Source organism: Sinocyclocheilus grahami, unplaced genomic scaffold, assembly GCF_001515645.1.
Source record: "Sinocyclocheilus grahami isolate Dianchi unplaced genomic scaffold, SAMN03320097.WGS_v1.1 scaffold1199.1, whole genome shotgun sequence".
NCBI lineage: Eukaryota > Metazoa > Chordata > Actinopteri > Cypriniformes > Cyprinidae > Sinocyclocheilus > Sinocyclocheilus grahami.
This window is the reverse complement of record NW_015506378.1, coordinates 212,482-238,583: the sequence shown is the minus strand read 5'-3', so window position 1 is coordinate 238,583 and position 26,102 is coordinate 212,482. Positions and strand designations below refer to the sequence as shown.

Genomic DNA, 26,102 nt, shown 5'->3' with positions numbered 1-26,102 from the left:
ATAATATAAATTATATGAATATAAATATATACACATGTAAATATTTTCAAAATATATACTGTATGTGTGTGGGTTTATAAATACATAATATACACAGTACACTAGGGCTGTCAAAATGGCTGAAAAACTAAATTCGAATTTTGTACTTAAATATGATCAAAATTCGAATTATATTCAAATTTAAAATGCATAATTTCAGTTAGGGTGAAGAAAAGCTTTTGGCTTCTCTTCTGAGGCCACAAGAGGGCGCATCGAGCAAAATATTACTAATGCACGTATCTTCAAAGATAACATGACTATCTGTTCAAAGATAACATGACTATCCCCGCCATAAAGTCTCGAGATGTTTTTTCAAAGTTGGACTTGCATTAATTTTACATGGCTTTCTAGTGTATAAATGACATCCTTTGTGCGAGATGCGAGTGTAAAGGTGATATATGTCCCTCTAGAAAATGTGCGAAATATGCGTTCTGTGTGAACGGCTTGGTTTCAGTTTTGACGTAAACAACATCTTCTCCGCATTGATGTTCTCTTTTCCCGCAATATTTGTAATTGTTGCAACCCCAAAAGGGTCACTACAAATAAGGAGAAGACGAGTGCATTTGCGTTGAAAAACATTTAAATTTATTTAACCGTCAGACCTAAATGGATCATTATTGAACCCATCTTGGTCCAGAAAGACATGAAATACCTCCACCCACCGGAGAGGATTCCACACATTTAGTAGTTGCAGCTGATCGATTGGCAGTGAGCGCAACCACACATGCTGGAAAAACATCAGGTAGAATCTGCACACTCTCATCAATCTCTTCAGCGGACATAGGTTTAGATGAAACAATTAAAGGTGGCGGCAACTCACTCCAAACCCGTCCTCCAGCCAGATTGTTTCCCAAAATAACAGAAACTCCTTCTACTGGAAGAGCTGGTCTCACTCCCAATTCAACCTGTCCTTGAATTAAATTGGAATACAAAAGAACCCTATGACATTTTAGTTAATCCAATTCCACAGATTAACAGCGAATCCCCAGTAAAAGTTTCATTTGTAAAAGGTAATACAGACTCCAAAATGAATGAGGCAGATGCGCCAGTGTCCCGATGAATTTTCACTGGAACTCTCTCACCCTTTGGGAGAGACACAAAACCATCAGAGACAAAAGGTGAAAAATTGGAATTCAAACAGGCTGTTTCGTTCAGTTCTCTACCACTCGCCGTAAAACAAGAGGGAATCAAGCCACCAGCTATGGGAACAGAAGCAGCCAACGCTGTAGGCTTTGCCAATGTATAACAGTTTCGACCTTTTGCTTGAAGTACTGGACAATCTTTTTTGCAGTGCCTGTGACCTAAACAATAATTACAGATTAAAGCCGAATCAGCTTTATCAGAAAACGTGTAACGTGTGGCAGTCGACATATTGGAAGGTTGCATGAAACAAGATGTACCCTTTTCACTGCATTCATCTTTCAAGCGGCTAGCATCAACACACGATTTATGTATCAAATCATATTCATCCGCTAAAGCTGCTGCTTCCGCTGCAGTAGATACGTTACCCTCAGCAATATAAATAGCGGTTTGATTTGGCAATGTGTTCTTAAACTGCTGCAAAACAATTAAATCAACAAGATCTTTATATGATTGGACAGCCGAGGCACTACACCAACGCGTAAAAAACAACTCCAATTCACTCGCCAATTCCGTATGCGTTTGAGTAGAACGTTTTTTTGGCGATACGCCTCTGGCACCAATTCATATGCCTTAAGAACCGCACTTTTAACTTTATCATAATTTTGACTATCAGCCCATCTTAAAACAGAATAAGCTTTCTGCGCCTTGCCAGTCAGAACTCATTGTAACATTATGGAGCGTTCAGCTTCGGGCCAATTTTGTTTGTCTGCAACTCGTTCGAATAATACGAAAAAGGTAATCAAAGGCATCAACCGCAAATTCACTGCAACATTAAAGTTAGCAGAAAGCGGCCCACTCTCTGCCCCCTCATACAAGTCGCCATCACTCATCACCGTTTTTACCTTTCCTTCTTTCATAAGGTCCAAACGTTGTTGTTGTAGATCTAATTTTCTAAGGCCTGCTGTGCCAATACGGTCTCTTGTTCTAATTTTCGTTTCTCGGTTTCCATGTTAAACTCTAATTTACGATGTTCCAATTGAAGAAGTGTTAACTATCTTTGTTGCTCAAAAGTCAAAGTTACAGAAGAAGGCACACTAGTCGGCAACCCTATCAATGCCGCAGATGACATAATTCCTTTATTTATAAGAGCCACTTTTACAACAGTTGGAATAGTTTCTTTCCATTTTTTTATCATTCGTAGAAAGGACAATATCATAATGTGTTGCAATTTCAATCAATTGATCTTTCGTTAACGGATTTAAAACTTGCTCAGATGGATTTTCAAAAAATGCACTTATTTCGATTGATGTCATATTTAATAATTCAGCAATTTCAATCAATGATTCTATACAAAACTCTTTTAAAACTCAAATCCTTACCTTCACAGCTGTCAAAACACGAAAAGAAAAAAAAAAGGAAGAGAGAGAGAGAAAAAAAAATGCCCTGAATATTAAGTTTCACAGCCTACCTATACATAAACCTAACTAAGTAGACCCTAATCTTAAAGCATACAGTGGCGGGTTTTTATGCACCAAATACCATAAGCTGAGATGAACAACCAATTAAATCGGCAATTCCCTCAAACCTCGGCGTGCTCCTGAGACTCAGCTCCAACCACCGATCTGCTCAAAAATTTGACATACACCAAAAGGACATGCCGCTTAATCCTACCAGCGAATCCAATCCCAGGGCTTTCCAAAAATGAAAGACAAGTGCATTTGCGTTGAAAAACATTTACATTTATTTAACCGTCAGACCTAAATGGATCATTATTGAACCCGACTTGGTCCAGAAAGACAGGGCACAAAATACCGGAGAGCCGACACTGGATCCAACCAAGAGCACACTGATCCGTCGAGCAAAGAGATGTTTTATAGAGGATCAACCACCTGCGCACCAGTGTTCCTAATCACGCAGCAATCAGCCGGACACCTGCAAAGACACAGACCCAAACAAGAAACGACCGAAAGTGTCGTCACATAATTAACAACGCAGCAGCGCCGCATCTAGTGGCTTCAACTGGATAGGCTACCAAAAACATTATAATACAATGACACTTACATTGTCATCGCATCTCGTGCGCCGCTGATAAGGCTGCCTCCTTAATGCACACCTATAATTCGAATGCAATTTTTTTGCATTCAAATATGGATTTTTATTTTAAATTCGACGAATATTCGAAATTTGAAAAAAAAAATTTGACAGCTCTACAGTACACACACACATATTATGTAAACAAAAAAAATAATTTTGAATGCGATTAATCGTTTGACTTATCTTTCAAAAAAGAAAAAACTTACTGACCCCAAAAGGAAATGAATTTGTTGTCAGTGTTCAGTTAGATTGTCTGGAAGATTGCAGCTGATGTGGTGAATGATGATGTCAATTATGTGATTGACGTGTGGTGTGTGACAGATCGCGGGATACGTGAACCAGCCCATGGTGGACGTGTCCATTCTGCAGCGCTCACTGGCCATCCTGGAGAGCATGGTGCTGAACAGCCACAGCCTGTACCAGCGGGTGGCGCAGGAGACCCCTGTGGCACAGCTCATCGCACACCTGCAAGTGTGAGCACATACACGCACACACACACGCACACACTCGCCGCAGCGCAGGTCACGTGCCTCTCTCCTGCACGCACACACACACACACACACACTCACGTACTGACAGGAGGACAGGGCCGCGTCTGTGACTGGACACCTAGAGTAAAACATCACAGGACTGTTAAAGGGATCATGAAATGCAGTTTCTCAATGTTAGTTTATATATCCAATATTGATAAATTACCATTTTCCATTCTCAATTTCACTCTGTGAAATGACTCCATTGCAGAAACGGAAGTAAACGGTCACTGCTGTGATTGGCTAACCTCGTCACACCGCATCCACGCTCTGTTTTATAGTGTGTCGTGTGTTTTGATACTTGAGATGGCAAGCACTGTGAGAGAGCTTTGCGTGTTTGAGCCAGAGACCGAAGAAAAACGTCAGCAACAGTCTGTTTCAGCATTCTAATTGCTTAACTTTTAGCATATTGTTTTAAAAGTGCATGTGTTGGAATGTACTGATTTTATTAGCAGCACTCATACAGTGATACGCTTGGTGACTTAATAGTGTTAAATGTTCTGCATGTCCCCTGAGGACAAAATGCATGGCACTGCCGTATCGTTCAATAAAAGATGTTTAAAAAGTGGCAGCATGTGTAATAATAATTCAGGAAACAGTGAGTTGTGAAGTTGCTCAGGAGTGTCATTAAAAATAAACTTCAGCCATGAATTTGTAATGCTAGGAAAGCCATGCAAAGATCTTGGAGGCGCAGTTTCTTTACATCCACTGACAGGACAACGTCAGCATTATATGTTCCCTGTTTGTGGTCTGAGGACTTTTGTTATCCTTACGAAAATCAACCCTGGATTTATTTTAGTAGCCATGGTTTTTTTGGCGTATTGATGACCATTTGTGTAACCACAGTTCCACTACAAATGCCATGGTTAAACTATGGTTAATGTAGCAAAGTCACGGTTAATTTCCAAAAGGGATGCTTTCTGTTTGCTGTTCTGTTTCAGTTTGTAGTCTTTCTTGTAATTTTGTTTATCAGGTGGGTCAGAGTTGGGTATAATGCATTACACAGTAACGTTACTGTATTCTAATGACTTTTTCTGGTAACGCAGCAATGTAATGCATTACATTTTACATTTATGTAACTTGATTACAGTTACTAAAGTCAATAAAAGTATGTTACTCCAGTTACAAATGCAGTGTTAAAAAATAAGAAGTAAAAATCATGTTTTGCGCGTCAGTATACCCTTTAATAAATCACCAGAGAATGCGAGCTAAAATGCAGACGAGTCCTACAACATTTAGATGCAATGAACGGTTGCCTATCATATTTCAAAATGTTGCACTCGATTTCACATATTTCAGTCTGGCTTTATAATTTGGGAAAAGTTCAACAAGTGAAGGTGTACAAGTTTATGTCACAATAACACTAATATAAGTAAAAATAAATGACAAATCAGAATGAGATCCATTAAGCTGCGTCGCATCGCATTCTTCTTTGTTGTTATTGCTTTGTTTTTAAGTTTTGTTGATATTGCGGGCGTATACAAATAATACTTGTGTAATTTTTCAGTCAATATTAAATTAATGAAAGAACTATGAGTTTTACTTTGTAGTGTATTTTTTAGGTTTGATCATTTGAAAAGTAAACTTGAAAGTAACTTGACAGTAAAGTAATTAGTAATCCGATTACTTTTTAAATGTAGTAATCAGTAATGTAATCAAATTCAAATTTTAAAGAAGTAATTAGTCATTTAATTTGTAGTGCATTACTTTTTTGAGTAACTTACCCAACACCGAAGTGGGTCTTGTTAGATTTTTAACCTATATATGTGTATATAGCCCTTGTTGCTTTGTCAGTTGTTGTATGTAAAGGTTGCTGTTGTTCCTGTTTGCTTTGTTCTTGCTCTCTGTTTTCTTGGTTGCCGTTTTGTTTCTTTTGTTGCATCTCTGTCTGTCTTCGTCAGGTCCCCGCACATTAGAGTTTGACGATGTTACTCGACATTTTTATCCAACAGCAGTATCGCTCCTGTGATTGATAAACAGTCAGGAGTTGTTCATAACACTCCTGCTTGATTGCATACGACAGTGACGCATGTTAAGTATTTGATTTCATATGTGACCCTGGAGCACAAAACCAGTCTTAAGTTGCTGGGGTATATTTGTAGCGATAGCCAAAAAAACATTGTATGGGTCAAAATTATCGATTTTTCTTTTATGCCAAAAATCATTAGGATATTAAGTAAAGATCATGTTCCATGAAGATATTTTGTACATTTCCTACCATAAATATATCAAAACTTAATTTTTGATTAGTATTAGATTTATGCATTTTTTTGCACCCTCAGATTCCAGATTTTCAAAGAGTTGTATCTCGGCCAAATATTGTCATATCATAACAAACCATGCATCAATGGAAAGCTTATTTATTCAGCTTTCAGATGGTATATAAATCTCAATTTCAAAAAATGTACCCTTATGACTGGTTTTGTGGTCCAGGGTCACAAATCTGGGCGTTTCAGAAGGGTAGAACGCAATCATTCATATTTTTACCGCGGAGTTGAAGAGTTACGTCCTATGGGTAAATATCAAGAACATTTTGATTCTCTATTTCATGACCCTTTTAATTATTTTCCTCAAGAGCTCATCACTCAAAACTGTGTAATTGTATTGTACCTTCAGTGATGGTGGCGGTTGAACGTGGCCCTCTCGTCTCCTGAGGTCGAGCTCCAGTCGGCTGGAGACATGAGAGAGTGACATATGGTCTAGAGTCCAGAAGTGTTGGAATTCAAGAGCAAGATACCTCTAACTGTGTGTGTGTACGATCATCCCTGCAGGTCCAATCAGGAGATCCAGACGTACGCCATTGCCCTCATCAACGCCCTGTTCCTCAAAACCCCAGAGGACAGACGCCAGGTGCACACACACACAAAACCAACTCACTGCTGCTTGAAAGGTCCAATCACATCAGGAATGACACAAACCTGAGCGATGTGTTCCCAGACCATCATTCACAAGTGTAACAGATCTATTAACATGTCAAAGTAACAAATTTGTAGCATTCAGTGAGTCTGTTTATAATAGTCAGACATTTCAAACAGCAAAAAACAGAAGTGTAGGAAACCGTCACACAAAGAAAAAGCAAAACCAAAGTGTAGTTACTTATTCTTTTGTATACAACAGTCCTCATATCTTATTGGTCAAGCAGCATTTAATTAGTCCTGATATTACAGTCAATATTTGTTCAAAACTTGAGGTTCATTCAGGAATGAAACAATTGTGACTTTCTTCATCAATCAATGTGTTGGATGCTCGCAAAACTCAATAGTCTGTTGTGTATTTGTTGCCGTGGTTCTGTCTGTGCTGTGTGTTTGTGGTGATAGTCTGGCTCAGACATTCACAGACCAGCTGATGTGTGTGTTTATGGCAGGAGATGGCGAGTACACTGGCTCAGAAACACCTCCGTGGCATCATACTCAATGTAAGTGTAAATCCATACGTAATGCCATCAGATTGCATTTGTTACTGGTATCCTATTACTTGCTAAACACTTTCAGACAGAGTTGCTAAATGTTTCTGCTAATGAGGAACTGCAGATTCAGAGCACACAGATCCAGAAGTGATGGTGTCTTACTTAAAAACCTCAGTAAATCACCTTGCATGATTCATTTAAATGCTCTCCTCCTGTAAATGTTATGTGTGATGCGGAAACTCCTGCAAATGCATACGCAGTAAGGTCAGCAGCAAAAAGTATGCCTAGGCCTGTCGCAATAATCAATATATCGATTATATACCCATTATATTTACTTAAAAATTAATGTCACCGTGTTTTGTACATTCCACTTGCACCTGTGTCTTTTGCAGCTTCTCGTACATAATGAAAAGATGCTTCTACAAAAGGTTTCATCTGCAGATATGGTCTTGTTTAGGGATCTGTGCCTTTGTGCATACGGACATCTGACTGCTGAGTAGTGATTGTGTTTCTCAGCAATAGTGTGCACCCTTCATTTACAGAGAAAAGAAGGTCAGGGAAAAATCTGCAGATGGAAAAATCTCCATAAAATCTCTAACATTTTGTTAGAAAATGTTTATTTATAATTTATTCAGGTTTTTTAAGGTATCTAAAATGTTATACTTAATTTCCATGATCTAAATATTCTTAAAAATTAAAAGTTTGTTGTCATTTGGAAGTGTGTAGGCCCTCTTGCATTATTATTATGCTGTTACATTATGATTATATATTCTGTGGCATAAAATGGTCTTTAAAATGACAATAATATCGCTTATCGCAATTATTTCTGGGGCAATATATCGCACAACAAAAAGTTGTTTTCGTGACAGGCCTAAGTATGGCCAAAGCTTTTCATGGCTAATGTTTCACTGCATGTTTTTTAGTAAATCGTGACAGTTTTTTCCCCCCCATCAATGCTCAATGAGCATCTTTTGATGGAATACAGATCAGATCTGTCTTCTCCACAGAACGTATGCCCAGTAGTGTGTGTATAGAAACATCAGTTTATAGTTCTTCAGGAGCAGTGTGATAATGAGAGTGTTGTTTTAGGAAACACCCCTGCGAGTAACAGCAGTGATGGTCTGTCCTTTTAAATTTGCCTTCTAGCACATCATCCGAGGGAATCGACCGGTCAAAGCTGAAATGGCACATCAGCTGTACGTGCTTCAGGTTTTGACCTTCAACCTTCTGGAGGAACACATGATGACCAAAATGGACCCAAATGACCAGGCAAGTGATTGACAATTGCTTTAAGACTGAAAATGTTTGACTTGACATTTAGAGAGGGAGCAGAATGTATGGTTCAAGTGAATAAATGTATTTATTGGGTTGACAGTTGAATTAATGCAGAGCGTCAAGTGTTAAGTATTTGCCGAGTGAAACATAAATAGATATTTTATTTATTTATACAATAATTTACTGATAATAATTGTTTAACTTAATATAATAACTAATACTTTTGACTCATCTGTTTTCTTAAAAATGGTTTAAATGCTGAAATGTAAAGTTTATCATTTTATATAACTTTTTGTTTTTGTGAAAACTTGTATCTGAACTTTAAGTTATGCTTTTTACAGTAATTTTACAGTTTAATATGGTACTATAGACATTGCCCTACCCCGCTCATATGGTATAAATTTTATTTGTGCATGTCTTAAAAAGGTCTTAAATTTTAGCTTAAAAATCCTACAGAAACCCTGTAAATGCCATGCTATGAATGCCATCAAACAGGAAGTTGTTGTAACTAGGGCTGTCGCGGTGAGGGAATTTACCTCGCTGTGATTTTGAGTGGCTCAATAGCGCGATAAGCGGTATTATCGCCATATATATATATGCATAGGCGATAGTTTTGAACACTGGCTGGTTATGTACTTGCTCAAATATTGATTTCGGGTCATTTTTAACCAAAAAAAGTTACGGACTGCAGCTTTACGTGCAAATCTACGGAGCCTCTGTACAAATCAGCATGGTACACATTATGTTATCAATACTAACTTGGTTAATATTCAGTCCACATGCATGAAGTGTAAAACGAGAAGGGCATAACCTTATGAAAAAAGATAACACGCAAAAATCATGGTTGCTGCGGTTCTTGCATTCCTCTGCGGTTTGCTGGTCAACAGCGCGGTATTGCGATATTGCGGTTATCGCGACAGCCCTAGTTGTAACTAATGCATACAATGTCCAATCTGCCTCAAACTTCACATGTTTGATAAGAGTCCTGGCCTGAAGACATCTACATGATCATATTCAGTTATAGTCATAGCGCCACCAACTGGCAACAGGAAGTGACTTGTTTGACACTAACTTAAACATGCAGTGTCTGATCTGCCCTAAACTTGACATGCTTGATAAGAGTTCTGGCCTGAAAACATTTGCATGCCAATATTCAGTTATAATTTATAGCGCCACCTATTGGCAACAGGAAATGTCATGTTTTACACTAACTCAAACATACCATGTTCAATCTGCACCAGACTTCACAGATTTGATAAAAGTCCTGGTCTAGAGACATCTACATTCCAACATTCAGTTACAGTCATAGCGCCACCAGCTGGCAGTAGGAAGTTTGGCACATATAAATGACTTTGACATATTCCTCCTATATTTATCACTTTAAATTCATATTGCCCACCGTTAGCTGTTTTCCTAAAGCCACCGAGTGGCGGTGAGCCCAGGTGTGAGGGCCCTTTCATTGCTGCTTGCAGCTTTAATATTCTTGTTATATTCTTACCTCTCTTATATTTAGACACAAAGAGATATCATCTTTGAACTCAGACGAATTGCGTTTGATGGAGACAATGATCCCAGTGGAACAGAAAAGAGGAAAGCCATCTACACTAAAGACTACAAGATGCTGGGCTTCACTGTGAGTGATGAGTGTTTGCTCATGTAATAACCTGTGATCATTTCAAAATGTAGTGATGTGCTGATGTGTGTGATGTGATTGGTTAACATTAGAACTGCCAGAGGTCGCTGTATACCTAAAAGTGCCAGCGGGTAAATTTTACCCACGCACATGGCAACTGTATTTATATGGCTAAATAACATATTATTTTACTGTATTATGCTACTGTCTTCACAAAGAAGTGTCTAGAGTCATGAAATGATTGTCTAGTCATCAACTATAGTTTTATTCTGCTGTTTTATGTTCAAGACTTTTTAATGCAGGCTACACTAATCCATAACGGTCAGTAGCCTAAGCTAAAAAAAAAAAGTCTGCACTGACAACGGAAATTAGAAGGTAGTAGCCTAAATATTTGGGTGGTTTAATATTATAATACAATGTCATTAATCAATATATTAAGACAACCCATGCTATGAATGACTAAAACAGCCTATAGACAATAATGAGCAATAATAATTCACCACACTGCATATGATGATGCAATGAAAAATTCAAGTGCACAGCTTCACCTAAATATGTATTAATTTGTTTAGTTATATAATTTATAGTTTGAGTAAGAGAACAACATCATTAAACTTTGGGTAATCAAAAAAAAATGTTTTATTTATTATATAGATCGGATTTATTTTTTAGTCATTTTGACTTTATTTATGAAACTCATAACTGCTAAATCAAAATATACCTAGAAAAAAAGCCTAGAAATGTACAATGTTCAAACATAAGCGGAAAGAAAATGACAGCACGAAAATACATGCGTTATATAGCGGGTAAATTTGACGTGTGATGTGATGGTTTGATGATGATTGGTGATAGTCATGTGATGTGATGGTTTGATGATGATTGGTGATAGATTGGGGATAGTCATGTGATGATATGTGTGATGTGATGGTTTGATGATGATTGGTGATAGTCATGTGATGGTTTGATGATGATTGGTGATAGTCATGTGATGATATGTGTGATGTGATGGTTTGATGATGATTGGTGATAGTCATGTGATGATATGTGTGATGTGATGGTTTGATGAAGATTGGTGATAGTCATGTAATGATGTGTGTGTGATGCGATGGTTTGATGATGATTGGTGATAGTCATGTGATGATATGTGTGATGTGATGGTTTGACGATGACTAGTGAAGTTGATGTGCTGATGTGATGGTTTGATAATGATTGGTGATAGCCATGTGCTGATGTGTGCATTGTGTTTTGTGCTCAGAATCCTGTGAATCCTGCAATGGATTTCACTCAGACACCCCCGGGAATGTTGGCACTAGACAACATGCTTTACCTTGCCAAAGTGCATCAGGACACATATATCAGAGTAAGAACACACATCCATAACTCTCATCTCTTTTGTTTTCTATGTATTTTCTCAAGCACAGTGTCCTCTTTGTAATTGTTGAGTGAAAGTAATTATGTAAAACAGGGTCAGCTATAATAATTACACTACAATAATAATAATACATTATAATATTGGGTTATTCTCCCAGATGACCGTATATATATCTTGAATCACTTTTCAAAGAACAAAAGTTCATTGATTATCCTTTCTTTTCAGTGGAACATGTAGTGTGGTGCTGCTCATGCGCTTGTGTCTTTTGTGATCCACTATCCCCTTCCTCTTCTCCCTTCTGTTTCCTATGTCCCCTTTCACCTTTTCTATTGATAAAAACATAATAATAAAATAGCATAAAAATGATCCACATGTCAGTGGCCTATACATACTGTGGTTTTGTTTTGCAGATTGTTCTAGAAAACTGCAGTCGAGAAGATAAACATGAGTGTCCATTTGGCCGCTCTGCCATTGAGCTGACGCGCATGCTGTGTGATATTCTCCAGGTTGGAGAACTGCGTAAGTATTCTGCGATCTTTTCGATTCCTCAGTTCACTGATGAATGAGTTGGACTTTGTTCGGAGGCTCAATTACAGCAGCTTTAGATCCAGAGCGATTTCCACCTGAAAATCATTATTATTCTCTCATCATTCACTCATCCTACAGACATTATTGCTGTAATCCAGAGTAGGGGTATGCGGTATTGACAATAAATTATATCTCGATATTTGCTGTGATTTTATCGATAATGATAAATAGACAATATTTTGCTGATTGTGCTGATATCTTAAAGACTACCATTGACAGCTGACTCCTAAAGTTTTGATATTCTTCATATTCTGTGTGGTGGTCAGTTCACAGCAGTGATAAAAATTAATATTTTCCAATAAGTTGATTTTTAGCTTTTATGGGCATTTTTACCTTTATAAAACTATTTGTTTCTAAAAGTGTGCATCATCTTTTTAGTCAAATTCTTACATTATTTAGTCAATTAGAATTATAAGACATTTGGACTCTTACCAAGCAAATGAAATCAGTATCAACAAAATTAATCTTTGCAATGCAGAGGAAACACAGAAGCTGTGGCATTAGATGTATTTACACACGGTTTAATGCAGCTTAGACATGTGATGCTGTAACCTGCCGTTACAATGCATAAATAATGTTTTGATATTTTAAACATTAAACCTTGAGTACTGATGTTTGAAATTATTTAAAAAATGAAAAGATACAGTGGCATGCGAAAGTTTGGGCACCCCTTGTCAAACTTTCTGTTAATGTGAACAGTTAAGCAAGTGGAAGATGAAATGATCTCCAAAAGGCATAATGTTACAGATGACACATTCCCTTTATAGTCTATTTTAAACAAAATAATTTTTTTATTTTCATCTTTTACATTTTCAAAATAACAGATAAGGAAAAGGGCCCGGAGCAAAAGTTTGGACACCCTGCATAGTTAGTACCTAGAAGCACCCCCTTTGGCAAGTATCACAGCTTGTAAACGCTTTTTGTAGCCAGCCAAGTGTCTTTCAGTTCTTGTTTGAGGGATTTTCGCCCATTCTTCCTTTCAACAGTCTTCTAGTGCTGTGAGATTCCTGGGCCGTCTTGCATGCACTGCTCTTTTGAGGTCTGTCCACAGATTTTCAATGAGGTTTAGGTCAGGAGACTGTGAGGGCCATGGCAAAACCTTCAGCTTGCGCCTCTTGAGGTAGTCCATCATGGATTTCGAGGTGTGGTTAGGATCATTTTCCATTTGTAGAAGCCATCCTCTTTTCAACTTCAGCTTTTTTACAGACGGTGTTTAATTTGCTTCCAGAATTTGTTGGAATTTAATTGAATCCATTCTTCCCTCTATCTGTGAAATGTTCCTCATGCCATTGGCTGCAATACAACCCCAAAGCATGATAGATCCTCCCCCATGCTTAACAGTTGGACTGGTGTTCTTATCATGAAATTCCGTGCCCCTTGTTCTCCAAACATACCTTTGCACATTGCGGCCAAAGAGTTCTATTTTAACCTCGTCGGTCCACAGGACTTCTTTCCAAAATGCATCAGGCTTGTGTAAAAGTTATTTTGCAAAATTCAGGCGCTGAATTTTGTGGTGAGGACGCAGGAGAGGTTTTCTTCTGATGACTCGTCCATGAAGGCCATGTTTGTGCAACTCCAGAGTCTGCCAAATCTCCCTGGACATCTTTTGCAGTCAAACGGGGGTTCTGGCTTTTCTAGCAATCCTACGAGCAGTTCTCTCTGATATTTCTCTTGGTCTTCCAGACCTTATCTTGACCTCCACTGTTCCTGTTAACTGCCATTTCTTAATTACTTTCTGAACTGAGGAAATTGGTACCTGAAAACACTTTGCTATCTTCTTAGAGCCTTCTCCTGCTTTGTGGGCGTCAATCATTTTCATTTTCAGAGTGCTAGGCATCTGCTTAGAAGAACCCATGGCTGCTGATTGTTGGGACAAGGTTAGAGGAGTCTGGGTATTTATAAAGCTTTGAAATTTGCATCTCCTGGCCTTTCCTAACGATGACTGTGAACAAGCCATGACCCTAACAGGCTAACCTTAAGTCTGATACCTTGGTCAAAGTTATCTGAGAGCTCAAGTCTCCTGGGGTTCCCATTCTTTTGCAGGGTGCTGCTTTCCCCTTTTTCACTCAAAAATTGTAGAAAACTAAAACAATACATGGATATTGATTAAAATATTGCAAAAGAGTGTTTCATGTTTAACTTTATGCCTTTTGGAGATCATTTCATCTTCCACTTGCTTAACTGTTCACATTAACAGAAATTTTGACCAGGGGTGCCCAAACTTTCGCATTCCACTGTACTTTAAATGTGAAATTAAAACTGCCAGTAGGTGGCAGAAAGTCACTGTTAATAAGTGAGTCATTGCTATTGAAACAAATAATTTAAACGGGCGATTCATTCAGAAACTAAACACCATCATGTTTCTCGGTGATGCAAAATGGTGCTTTGTTTGGAATTAATTTTGTTGGCGAAATAGAGCAAAAACAGGCAATGTGGTATATAAAACGTTAGTCTTAATATTTACCTCTTTTTAACTGAACTGTTGTATAAAATCAATATCCTACTTTTCATCTGCTATTCTTTAACTATATGAAATTATATAAATACATAAATTTTCTGCTCCCGTATCTTGAATTTTGTGATCATTCTAAATGCATTTTAATAGACTGAATCATGCAGTGAAAGAGCGGACTGTAAATGCGCATGCACATTAGTCTAACCTACTAGTCTTCATCACGCAATGTAAGTGTGTACTCTGTGTTTTGTTTGGCTTTTGCGATATACTCGATAACGTAAAATCGCACATTGTTAAAACAACAATTACGATATTATCGTTAAGGGGGTCTGAATACTTTCCGTACCCACTGTATATCGCACACCGCTAATCCAGAGGTCTTCAACCCTGCTTGTGGGGACCCACTGTCCTGCAGAGTTCAGCTCCCAACCCTAATCAAACACCTGAACCAGTTAGTTAAGCTTTTCAGGATCACTTGAAAATACACAGGCAGGTGTGATGAAGCAGACTGGAAATAAACTTTCCGTGTGAAGCAGGCAAAAGTTTTAATGTCATCCAGTATCCAGTTTTGTTACACTTTTAAGTTGCACTGTGACAAATGTTTCTGTAACGTGTGTGTTGCTGTGATGTACTGTGACAGTCATATAAAGAGAGGCTTGTGGAAATGCGGATGTAAACTTGTCTTGTCTCTGCAGCGAATGAAGGGTGTAACGACTTCCATCCCATGTTTTTTACCCACGAGCATGCTTGGGAAGAGTTTTTCTGCGTCTGCATACAGCTGCTCAATAAGACATGGAAAGAAATGAGGGCCACTGCAGAAGATTTCAACAAGGTGTGTGTTAGTGAGAGTGTCTGCTAGAGGACAGACAGTTTCATGTGCGTGTGTTTGTGTCAGCGAACACTCTGTGTGTGTGTATTTTAGGTGATGACGGTGGTGCGGGAGCAAATCACTAGAGCTCTGGCCATGAAACCGCCGTCTCTGGAGCAGCTGCGGGTCAAACTGCGCAGTCTAAGCTACTCGGAGATCCTGCGTCTGCGTCAGTCAGAGAGAATGAGTCAGGACGACTTCCAGTCGCCTCCTATAATGTGAGTAAAGAGCAACTGCATCAGTAAGCTGTATTCAAGATCAAGGATCTCCTAATCAGTCAATCGTGTAGTTATCAGGGATGTGATTTTTCCGTATTAATACAGATTTCCGTATTTTCGCGTAGATCCAAGGTTTTTTTTGGGTGGGGGTTGGTTACTGCATGATAATTGGAATCGCGCAAATGGCCTGAAGATATTACCTAAATAAACTACGAAAAGATTGTTTTGTAAAACATCATGGACGGAATGGTCCTGAGAGCGCTGCACGAGCTTGCGGCGCCATCTACAGGACAGTTAGAAGTGTTCAAATGATTCAAAGCACCAAATGCGAGTAGAATCAGCGCTGAAACGTGTTACTCGATCCGGTGACTTTTTATGAATGGCGGTGAGAATTTGAGATCGCTGGTTCTTCATAACATTCGCAACGGTTGTGAAGTAATTATATAATAGGCTGTAGTCTGACGTGCTACATGTCTGCTGTTACAGTACTGTTTGTGACAGTACTGTTTTTAGTTTTTATTCACTCCTAGATGCGCTTGGTTTGAGCCACTTTAATTTGCATTTGGGAACGCAACATTCGTCATTAGAAACGTTTATAAATCAAGTTTCAGTGTCACGTAATCCTTCAGAAATAATTCTAATATGCTGATCTGCTGCTCAAGAAACATTTCTCATTATTATCCATGTTAAAAACAGTTTTGCTGCTTAATATTTTTTGTGGAAACAATGATACCACTCAAACATTTGTATAAGATTTCAAATAAATAAAAAAAAAGAGAGAAATTAATCATTTTATTCATCATGCATGAAAGTGATAAAAAGTGAGTAAAGACATTTAAAATGATTTCTATTTAATAAATGCATTAACAAATTTAATTAATATATTTGATAAATGCAAATAAATGTTGTTCATTAAACGTTATATTTATCAAACAATCCTGAAAAATAAAGTGTATCACCATTTCCACACAAAATATTAAGCAGCAAAATTATTTTCAACATAAATAATAATCAGATATGTTTCTTTTAGAGTCAAATAAATTGTAATGATTTCTAAAAGATCACGTGACACTGAAAACTGGAGTAATGAAGAAAATTCTGCTTTGCATCACAGGAATAGCATTACATTTTATAATATATAATATAAAACTTTTTTTTTTAATTTGTAATAATATTTCACAATATTGCTGGGGGTTTTTTTTAACTTTATTTTGATCAAATAAATTCAGCCTTGATGAGCAGAAGATATTTATTTCAAAATCATTCATAACTGTAATGTTTCCAAAATTTTGGCAGGTACTTTAATAATAATAACAATTCTATATACTTTACTATAATATATTATAGTACTTTTATTATAATATATTGTATTATATTGTTATCATGATTATTAAATGCTGCTTTTTATTTTTTACAGGACAATAGTATGTATTAATATAAGATATATCTTTAAATATGCTCAAATATATTATATCTTTAATAATAAGTGCTGGGGACGTGGCTTGTGGGCGTGACTTGGGGGATGGTCAGATTTTCCTTCCTTTTTGTCTCTAGCTGATCACATGCCTGAGTTATAAACCGCTAATGCATTGAGGAAATTAAACCAAATTATAGGTCTTTATGATTTTAAAAGTAAGCATGAAATGGAGCGATGTGGGGTTGGACCTACAACTCTCAACCTGTGATTAGAAGCATAGTTTCTCGATACAGGGTTTCTATGGGTCTTAAAAAGGTCTACCCTTCCACAATGTAAGGCCTTAAAAGGTTTTAAATCAGAGCAGAAAGTATTAAACTCATAGTCATGGCATGAAATCTTGCATGCACTACAAAAATGATGTTCATTCTCAGTGGTTGTGTTTTCCAATTCAAATACCTAAACATCCTTAAATCCAGTGTTGGGGAGTAACAGTTACTGAGAAAAAAATGTGTAATTAAATTACAGTTACTTATGAAAATGGTAACGATTACAAAGGGTGTTACATCTGAATATTTTCTGTAAAAAGCTAGGATATGTTGAATAATATTAATTTGTTGCTTTGCCTGTTTTTGATGTGCACGATCCCTCCAGCCATTTAAAGGCTGCTTAGTAAAGCAATGCTGTTCTGATGCTTCTGACTGGTTCTCTTGTTTGAATTTGCAGCGCACCACGTCTGCCAATTACATCAATCCACATTGCCGCTGAAAGCTTTAGGCTACAACCTGTCTTAAAGGTCCCATGACATGATGTTTTTATATAGGCCTAAGTGGTCCCTAGTATTGTATCTGAAGTCTCTTTCCCGAAATTCAGCCTTGGTGCAGAATTTCAGCCACTACAAGCCAGTCCCACAATGAGCTTTCCTTAGTGCCATTTCTGTGTCTGTAGAGTTAAATGCTAATGAGGAGGAGAGAGGCGGGGCAACTGCCATGCTTCGCTCGTTTGTAAGCCATGATGTCTCTCGAGGAAAAAAATATATTGCGCTCGCCTCGCATGGTAGTTCATTTTCTCATGGGCGGGCCAAATTCTCTGGGCGGGCAAAGCAGAGAAAGGGGAGGTAACCTTTCCCCGTATGACGACATAAAGGGAAGATTCCAGATTGGGCCGTCTGAGCTTTCATTTTCTCAAAGGCGAAGCAGGATACCCAGGGCTCGGTTTACACCTATTGCCATTTCTAGCCACTGGGGGACCATAGGCAGGCTAGGGGAACTCATATTAATGTTAAAAAACCTCATAAAGTGACATTTTCATGCCATGGGACCTTTAAGAGCTGCCACCATGGCGAGTGATAAAAATGTGTTTCAGTGCTGAAAATTTTTAAATAAAAAATCATAACGATTTGAAAGTAAAAAGAAGTCTGATTTTGTGGTGGCTGTGCTTTAAAATTAAAATGCTATAATCTTGAGTTTAGTGTTGAGTGTTACTGCTAGGTTAACCCTGCCTGGTTTAAAAATTTGAAAATTATTAAGAGTTGAAAACATTTGTTAGAAATTTAGAAAAAGTAATTAAAAATGTATCAAATGTAATCAGTTACATTAATGAAATAATTGAAATAGTTACACTATGTATTACATTTTAAATAGGGTAACTTGTAATCTGTAACCGATTACATTTCCAATGTAACCTTCCAACACTGCTTAAATCAAGATATTAGAGATGCAAAATGATGAACAGTCTTAAGTCTTGTTTTCTGCGAAACTGGTCAAAATGAAGTGAGGTTATTCTTAAAACAAGAACAAATATCTGTTAGTGGGTTATGAAAATTACTTAACTGAGTTATTTTTCTGAGACCACTGGCAGATATTTGTTCTTGGTTTAATAAAAAGCTCACTTCATTTTGACCAGTTTTGCAGAAAACAAGACTTATTATCTTCTGTCATTTTGCTTCTCAGGGAAATGGATCTTGATTTAAGAATATTTAGACATCTGCACTGGAAAACAAGGCAAAAGTACTGAGGAGGAGCGACCAACCAATCCAAATGCTCATATGAGTATATCTGAGTTTGAGGATCAGCTGGTCTCAAGTGTGTTTCCTCTTGATTGTCAGTGAGCTGCGTGAGCGGATCCAGCCAGAGATTCTGGAGCTGATCAAACAGCAGCGACTCAATCGTCTGTGTGAGGGAAGTTGCTTTCGCAAACTCGGCAACAGACGGAGACAAGGTGCCGAAAGCTCACATCTGCCCATGACAGCCGCTTCTGCGCATTTCTTCTGTAATGTGAATTTCCTCTTCTAATGATCTTTGGTTCCTCTCACAGAGAAGTTCTGGTTCTGCCGTCTGTCGTTAAATCACAAAGTCCTGCACTACGGAGATCTGGACGAGTCTCCGCAGGGTGAAGTGCCGTTTGAACTGCTCACCGATAAGAGTGAGCGCACTTACGTGACATAAAACCACTGAATATTATTCACATCATGTGTTGCACAGTGTATTCATACTCACTGTCATTGGCCCACAGTTCCCGTGTCGGACATTAAAGCAGTGCTGACGGGGAAAGACTGTCCGCACATGAAGGAGAAGAGCGCACTCAAGCAGAACAAGGTTACTTACTTCACTTACTTCATCTTCTCCAGCGCACTTTTGAGCAGAACTGGTATAGAGGGAGAAAGATCTGACATGACTCTGTTGTTTAATGTCTTTTTCTTTTTCTTTTTTTAAGCTTGTGTCCCTCAAATAAACAATTAATCACTGACGTCATCATCATTATTGAATAATGCATTTATGAAACAAACATGTTAATATGGTAATATTGCATGCATATTTATTTAAATATATATCTGGTTCCTCTCAAGGTTTTACTCCTCTTAAGGAATTGTTTAGTTTATTTTAAAGCAGTACTATCTGTAAAACTGCTATGAAACAGAATGCACAACTCCCAAACCATACACATTCTATATTCTGTTTCTTTGTTATGTATGTATGACTGATGTGTTTGAATGGTGCTGTGTTTGTAGGAAGTGTTAGAGTTGGCATTTTCCGTCCTCTACGATCCTGACGAGGCTCTCAACTTTGTGGCACCCAGCAAATACGAGGCGAGTCTCGAAAACAGTACTTAAATCACAGTTCTGTTAGAAATGCAGAAGTTCAAGGACCCTAAACTATTTATGCGTTGTTAATTAGGGCTGTGAATCAACAAAAAATATTAACATTTTTCCATTAGAAATGTTTGTTTTTTATGTGAGGATCTAATGCCTGTATCACAGGTATCACTAATATGCACCTACACCACAATCTTTGTTCACCCCACTAGTGACATGATGCCAGTGTGTTAATTCTTAAACATTCCCCATCCCTGACAGTTAACCCTGCTGACAAATCCAGCATTGCTGGTCACCAGCATAAGTATGTTTGGCAGGCTGGGACCGGCTTGGAATGCTGGTGTTTTTCTTTTTCTTTTTTTAAGCTTGTGTCCCTCAAATAAACAATTAATCACTGACGTCATCATCATTATTGAATAATGCATTTATGAAACAAACATGTTAATATGGTAATATTGCATGCATATTTATTTAAATATATATCTGGTTCCTCTCAAGGTTTTACTCCTCTTAAGGAATTGTTTAGTTTATTTTAAAGCAGTACTATCTGTAAAACTGCTATGAAACAGAATGCACAACTCCCAAACCATACACATTCTATATTCTGTTTCTTTGTTATGTATGTATGACTGATGTGTTTGAATGGTGCTGTGTTTGTAGGAAGTGTTAGAGTTGGCATTTTCCGTCCTCTACGATCCTGACGAGGCTCTCAACTTTGTGGCACCCAGCAAATACGAGGCGAGTCTCGAAAACAGTACTTAAATCACAGTTCTGTTAGAAATGCAGAAGTTCAAGGACCCTAAACTCTTTATGCGTTGTTAATTAGGGCTGTGAATCAACAAAAAATATTAACATTTTTTCCATTAGAAATGTTTGTTTTTTATGTGAGGCTCTAATGCCTGTATCACAAGTATCACTAATATGCACCTACACCACAATCTTTGTTCACACCACTAGTGACATGATGCCAGTGTGTTAATTCTTAAACATTCCCCATCCCTGACAGTTAACCCTGCTGACAAATCCAGCATTGCTGGTCACCAGCATAAGTATGTTTGGCAGGCTGGGACCGGCTTGGAATGCTGGTGTGCTGGTGGATCTTTTGGGTGCTGGTATTATCCCAGCAAAACAACAACAAAACTCATGTATGCGTTACATATCATGTTTCTTAGTGTGTGTTCCTAGCTAAATAGAGGCCAATTATCCAATTAATTTTCCTAGCTAAATAGAGGCCAATTATCCAATTAATTTTAAGTAATTATTATAAGAAAAACACATGATGCAGGTTACAGCAAAACCTTCAGCGTTAAACACTGCTCAGTTTTTATATTTACATTTACATCAATTAATTTAGCAGACAGAAATGCAGAAGTTCAAGGACCCTAAACTATTTATGCGTTGTTAATTAGGGCTGTGAATCAACAAAAAATATTAACATTTTTCCATTAGAAATGTTTGTTTTTTATGTGAGGATCTAATGCCTGTATCACAGGTATCACTAATATGCACCTACACCACAATCTTTGTTCACCCCACTAGTGACATGATGCCAGTGTGTTAATTCTTAAACATTCCCCATCCCTGACAGTTAACCCTGCTGACAAATCCAGCATTGCTGGTCACCAGCATAAGTATGTTTGGCAGGCTGGGACCGGCTTGGAATGCTGGTGTGCTGGTGGATCTTTTGGGTGCTGGTATTATCCCAGCAAAACCACAACAAAACTCATGTATGCGTTACATATCATGTTTCTTAGTGTGTGTTCCTAGCTAAATAGAGGCCAATTATCCAATTCATTTTAAGTAATTATTATAAGAAAAACACATGATGCAGGTTACAGCAAAACCATCAGCGTTAAACACTGCTCAGTTTTTATATTTACATTTACATCAGTTAATTTAGCAGATGGTTTTATCCAAAGCAACTTACAATTGAGAAATACAATAAGCAATTCATCATAAAGAGGCAAATAAACGCAGGAAGTGCTTGCAATACAAAGTTTCAGGCATTGTTCAGAGTAATACAAGCTGAAGAGGGAGAGCTGGAGAGGTTAAGTAAAGAGAAAGCTTTTTTTTCAAGATGAAGTCAAATGATGATGGAAGAGATGCGTTTTCAGGTGTCAATTATCCAATTCATTTTAAGTAATTATTATAAGAAAAACACATGATGCAGGTTACAGCAAAACCATCAGCGTTAAACACTGCTCAGTTTTTATATTTACATTTACATCAGTTAATTTAGCAGATGGTTTTATCCAAAGCAACTTACAATTGAGAAATACAATAAGCAATTCATCATAAAGAGGCAAATAAACGCAGGAAGTGCTTGCAATACAAAGTTTCAGGCATTGTTCAGAGTAATACAAGCTGAAGAGGGAGAGCTGGAGAGGTTAAGTAAAGAGAAAGCTTTTTTTTTTTTTCAAGATGAAGTCAAATGATGATGGAAGAGATGCGTTTTCAGGTGTCGCTTGAAAATTGTCAGGGAATCAGCATTCCAGATAGAGGTGGGAAGTTCATTCCACCAGCCAGGAACGGTGAACGAAAACTTTTCTAGAAAGTGATGTTGTGCCTCTCTGTGATGGCACCACAAGGTGTCGCTCACTAGAAGATCTCAGACTTCTGGAGGGAAGGTAGATTCGTAGTGAGTGGAATTAGGCAGGTGCTGAGCCTGTGGCTGTTCTATATGCAAGCCTTCTTGAACTTGATGCGAGCTGGAACCGGGAGCCAGTGCAGGGAGATAAAGAGAGGTGTGACATGGGCCCTTTTTGCCCTTTTTGTTGAAGACCAGTCGTGCCACTGCATTCTGAATCATTTGTAAAGGTCTGAATGTGCATGATGGAAGTCCAGCCAGAAAAGCATTGCAGTAGTCCAGTCGAGAAATGACAAGGGCCTGGACAAGACGTTGTGCAGCATGCTCCGTTAGGAGGGGCCTGATCTTTCTGATGTTGTGCAATGCAAACCTGCAAGATCGAGCAGTTTTTGCAATTTGGTCATTGAAAGTCAGCTGGTCATCGAAGATTACACCAAGATTTTTTGTGTATATGGAGAAGAGGAGGGGTCCAAGAACTGATCCCTGAGGAACTCCAGTGACCAGCTGATGTGCTTTGGAAATCTCCCCTCCCCAGGCCACCTTGAAAGACCTACCAGTGAGATAGGATTCAAACCAGCAAAGTGGAATCCCTGTGATGCCCAGTGATGAGAGCGTGGACAGAAGAATCTGATGACTCGCAGTATCAAAGGTGGCAGATAGATCCAGTAGAATGAGAACTGATGATTTGGAATTAGCTTTCGCAATCCTCAAGGTTTCAGTGACTGACAGTAATGCAGTCTCAGTTGAAAGGCCACTGCTGAAACCTGATTGGTTAACGTCCATTTGGTTATTCTGTTAAATAAGTAATGATATAATTTAAGGGACATTTTTTTTTGGGTTTCCCCCCAGATTTTTCAGCCTAAAAGGGCTGAATTTGCTGTCTTTTCTCAAATTGTGATAATATTTGCAAGCATTTTTTTCACGGCCAGTATGTTACAGTGAAACACTTGAACATATATTAATTTATGGATTTTTATTAGCTAGTATTACTTTCCTCCTCTCAGATTACCATTCTTTTGCGGAACAATTGTGGAAATGCAAAAAACAAACAAAAAAAACAAGAATGCAAATAATGTGAAAATTAATTGATTCTGTAAATTCCTGTAGGGATTGGTTCAAATTTAATTTGAATTAAAGATTTTTTATTTTTTTATTTATTAAACCCAAAAATTAAAAGTGGGGTTACCCGAGCCTGCTTGAATGCAGTGGGGAAAGTGCCTGTGAGAAGAGATGTGTTGGTGAGAGTGCTTGGAGAAGGGGTAAGGGGATTGGGTCTAGAGGGCATGTTGTAGGATGGCTGGAGAGGATAAGTTTGGATACTTCTGCCTCAGTGAGGGGACAGAAGGAGAAGAGGGGAGTTTTAGCAGTAGATGTGGTTGGTTTGAGTTCCTGTGTGTGTGGAGCTGAGAACTGGCTGCTGATTTTTCTAGTTTTGTTTGTGAAGAATTTGGCAAAGTCATCGGCTGTTAAGGAGGTGGTGGGGCATGGTGGAGGGGGACAGAGGAGATAATTTAATGTTTTGAAGAGATTATGCATGTCAGATGCGCTGTTGATCTTGTTGTGGAAATATGAAGACTTGGCAGTATGGACTTCAGCAGAGAAAGATGAAAGCAAAGACTGATACGTACTCAGGTCTGATGGATCTTTTGATTTGCACCATTTTCTCTCTGCTGCCCTGAATTTGGACCGATGCTTACAAAGAACATCGGATAACCAGGGGTTAGAAGGGGCAGCCCGTGCTGGCCTGGAGGAGAGAGGACATATATTATCCAGACAAGAAGTTAAAGTGGAGCACAAAGTGTCAGTTGCTGTGTTCACATCAGGAGATGAGAAATGTGTGGGTGAGGGAAGAGAGGAGGACACTACAGAGGAAAGATGGGAGGGTGAAAGGGAACCAAGGTTTCGTCTAAAGGAAACTGGTAGAGGGGTTGGAGGCTCACAGGTAGCAAGATGTAAGTTAAATGTTATGAAGTAGTGGTCAGAGGTGTGTAGGAGTTTTACCAAAATGTTGTCTGCAACACAATTGCGTGTGGAAATTATGTCCAGTTGGTTGCCAGATTTGTGAGTGCTTGTGGTGGTAAGGCATGCAAAATATAAATGAAACCATGCAAAAGCAATGATGTTGCAATACATATTTTCCATGGCCATATTGACTAATTTATTTTCAACGCTGCTTTTATTTTCGTTTCAATCAAGAGTGAGCTTGCGATACTGACATATTATCACATTCCCACAAATTAATATATCGTGGCCATGACAAAACTAAACCAAAAACACTAAAGCTTCAGTTTTTGAATCTTACAGTGACAGTCATTTCTTAATTTATGTCAGGAGTTAAGTACATGAAAAAATAAGTCAATATTGATATGAAGCTTGAGTCTTAATGATTTATAGTTTATTAAGTTAATTACATTCTTTTACATTAAAACTAGCTGTAACAATGTATGTTTACTAATGTAAACAAAGAACGCTTCTGTGTGCTGGCATACTCCCACAGGTGAAGAGATTTTAAACAAACAGTGTTAATACACATTTAGTTAACAAAAGGAAACAATACACATTTTAATTAGGGCTGGGAAAATAAATCGATGCATCACGAATCGAGAAATGATTCAGCATCGATTCTGAGATTTTCCGAATGCATCACAAATCTTTCTCGAGTCGATTCTGAGCTTAGTTTTGAACAGCAGATGGCACTGCATGCTTTAGAAACAGCCATACTCTGCTTGTTTTCAAATCCTTGCACACACTTGAACATAAATAATCATTCATAAAATTTGAAAAGGTTGAAGCAGATTACAAGGGTGTTCACAGTGGGCTGTGTTTACGTTAATCTCGTGTCATAAAAGCATTCTAAGCCAAGGTGAAATTACATGACTCAGCCGAACGCACAAGCGCTCTTCAGCACTTCTTCGTGAGCATTTGAGTGTGTGGATAAAAACTAGATTAGAGCGCCATCTGCTGTTAAAATCTAAGCTTAGAATAGATTCCAAAGAGAACCGCGATGCATTCGGAAGATCTCAGAATCCATCCACGAAGTGATTCTGCATCGATTTATCGTCGCAGCCCTAATTTTAATCATTTTAAACCATTTAAACTTTAAAAAAGTTATATTAAAAATTGTCTTTGATCATCCAAGCTGTTTAATGGCAGTCAGCAGGTGTTGCAGTTCATCAGTCCAAAAGAAGTGAAATAAAGCACATCCATCCATAATAAAAAGTGCCTCACACGGCTCCGGGGGGTGGACAAAAGCCTCCTGTAGCGAATCGATGCGTTTTTGTAAGACAAAAAAAAAAACATCTCTCCGCTGCGCTTCCGCGTTCGTCACTTCTGAGCGGCGCATGCACAACGCCGACGTCCTACGTCATCCGCCCAGAGCTGCTTATGTGTACAACTGTTGTACGCAAGCTAGATTAAAGTGATTATTACGTTTTGAATATGGATAT

At 38.2% G+C, this 26,102-nt stretch overlaps 1 protein-coding gene across 3 annotated transcripts in view; it reads left to right on the top strand.

Annotated features, from left to right (window-relative positions):
• elmo2 (engulfment and cell motility 2) overlaps positions 1 to 26,102 on the top strand; it is a 36,134-nt gene that overhangs the window by 6,644 nt on the left and 3,388 nt on the right. For 2 of the 3 annotated variants that reach the window (XM_016253737.1, XM_016253738.1), the window contains exons 8-20: positions 3,538 to 3,689; positions 6,518 to 6,596; positions 7,111 to 7,161; positions 8,299 to 8,421; positions 9,941 to 10,060; positions 11,316 to 11,420; positions 11,843 to 11,951; positions 15,171 to 15,307; positions 15,398 to 15,561; positions 19,083 to 19,195; positions 19,292 to 19,399; positions 19,490 to 19,572; positions 19,986 to 20,063. In XM_016253737.1, the coding sequence (XP_016109223.1) occupies positions 3,538 to 3,689; positions 6,518 to 6,596; positions 7,111 to 7,161; positions 8,299 to 8,421; positions 9,941 to 10,060; positions 11,316 to 11,420; positions 11,843 to 11,951; positions 15,171 to 15,307; positions 15,398 to 15,561; positions 19,083 to 19,195; positions 19,292 to 19,399; positions 19,490 to 19,572; positions 19,986 to 20,063 (1,422 nt within the window). The remainder of the gene's footprint in view (positions 1 to 3,537; positions 3,690 to 6,517; positions 6,597 to 7,110; positions 7,162 to 8,298; positions 8,422 to 9,940; positions 10,061 to 11,315; positions 11,421 to 11,842; positions 11,952 to 15,170; positions 15,308 to 15,397; positions 15,562 to 19,082; positions 19,196 to 19,291; positions 19,400 to 19,489; positions 19,573 to 19,985; positions 20,064 to 26,102) is intronic. The other variant, XM_016253739.1, reaches the window with a different exon arrangement.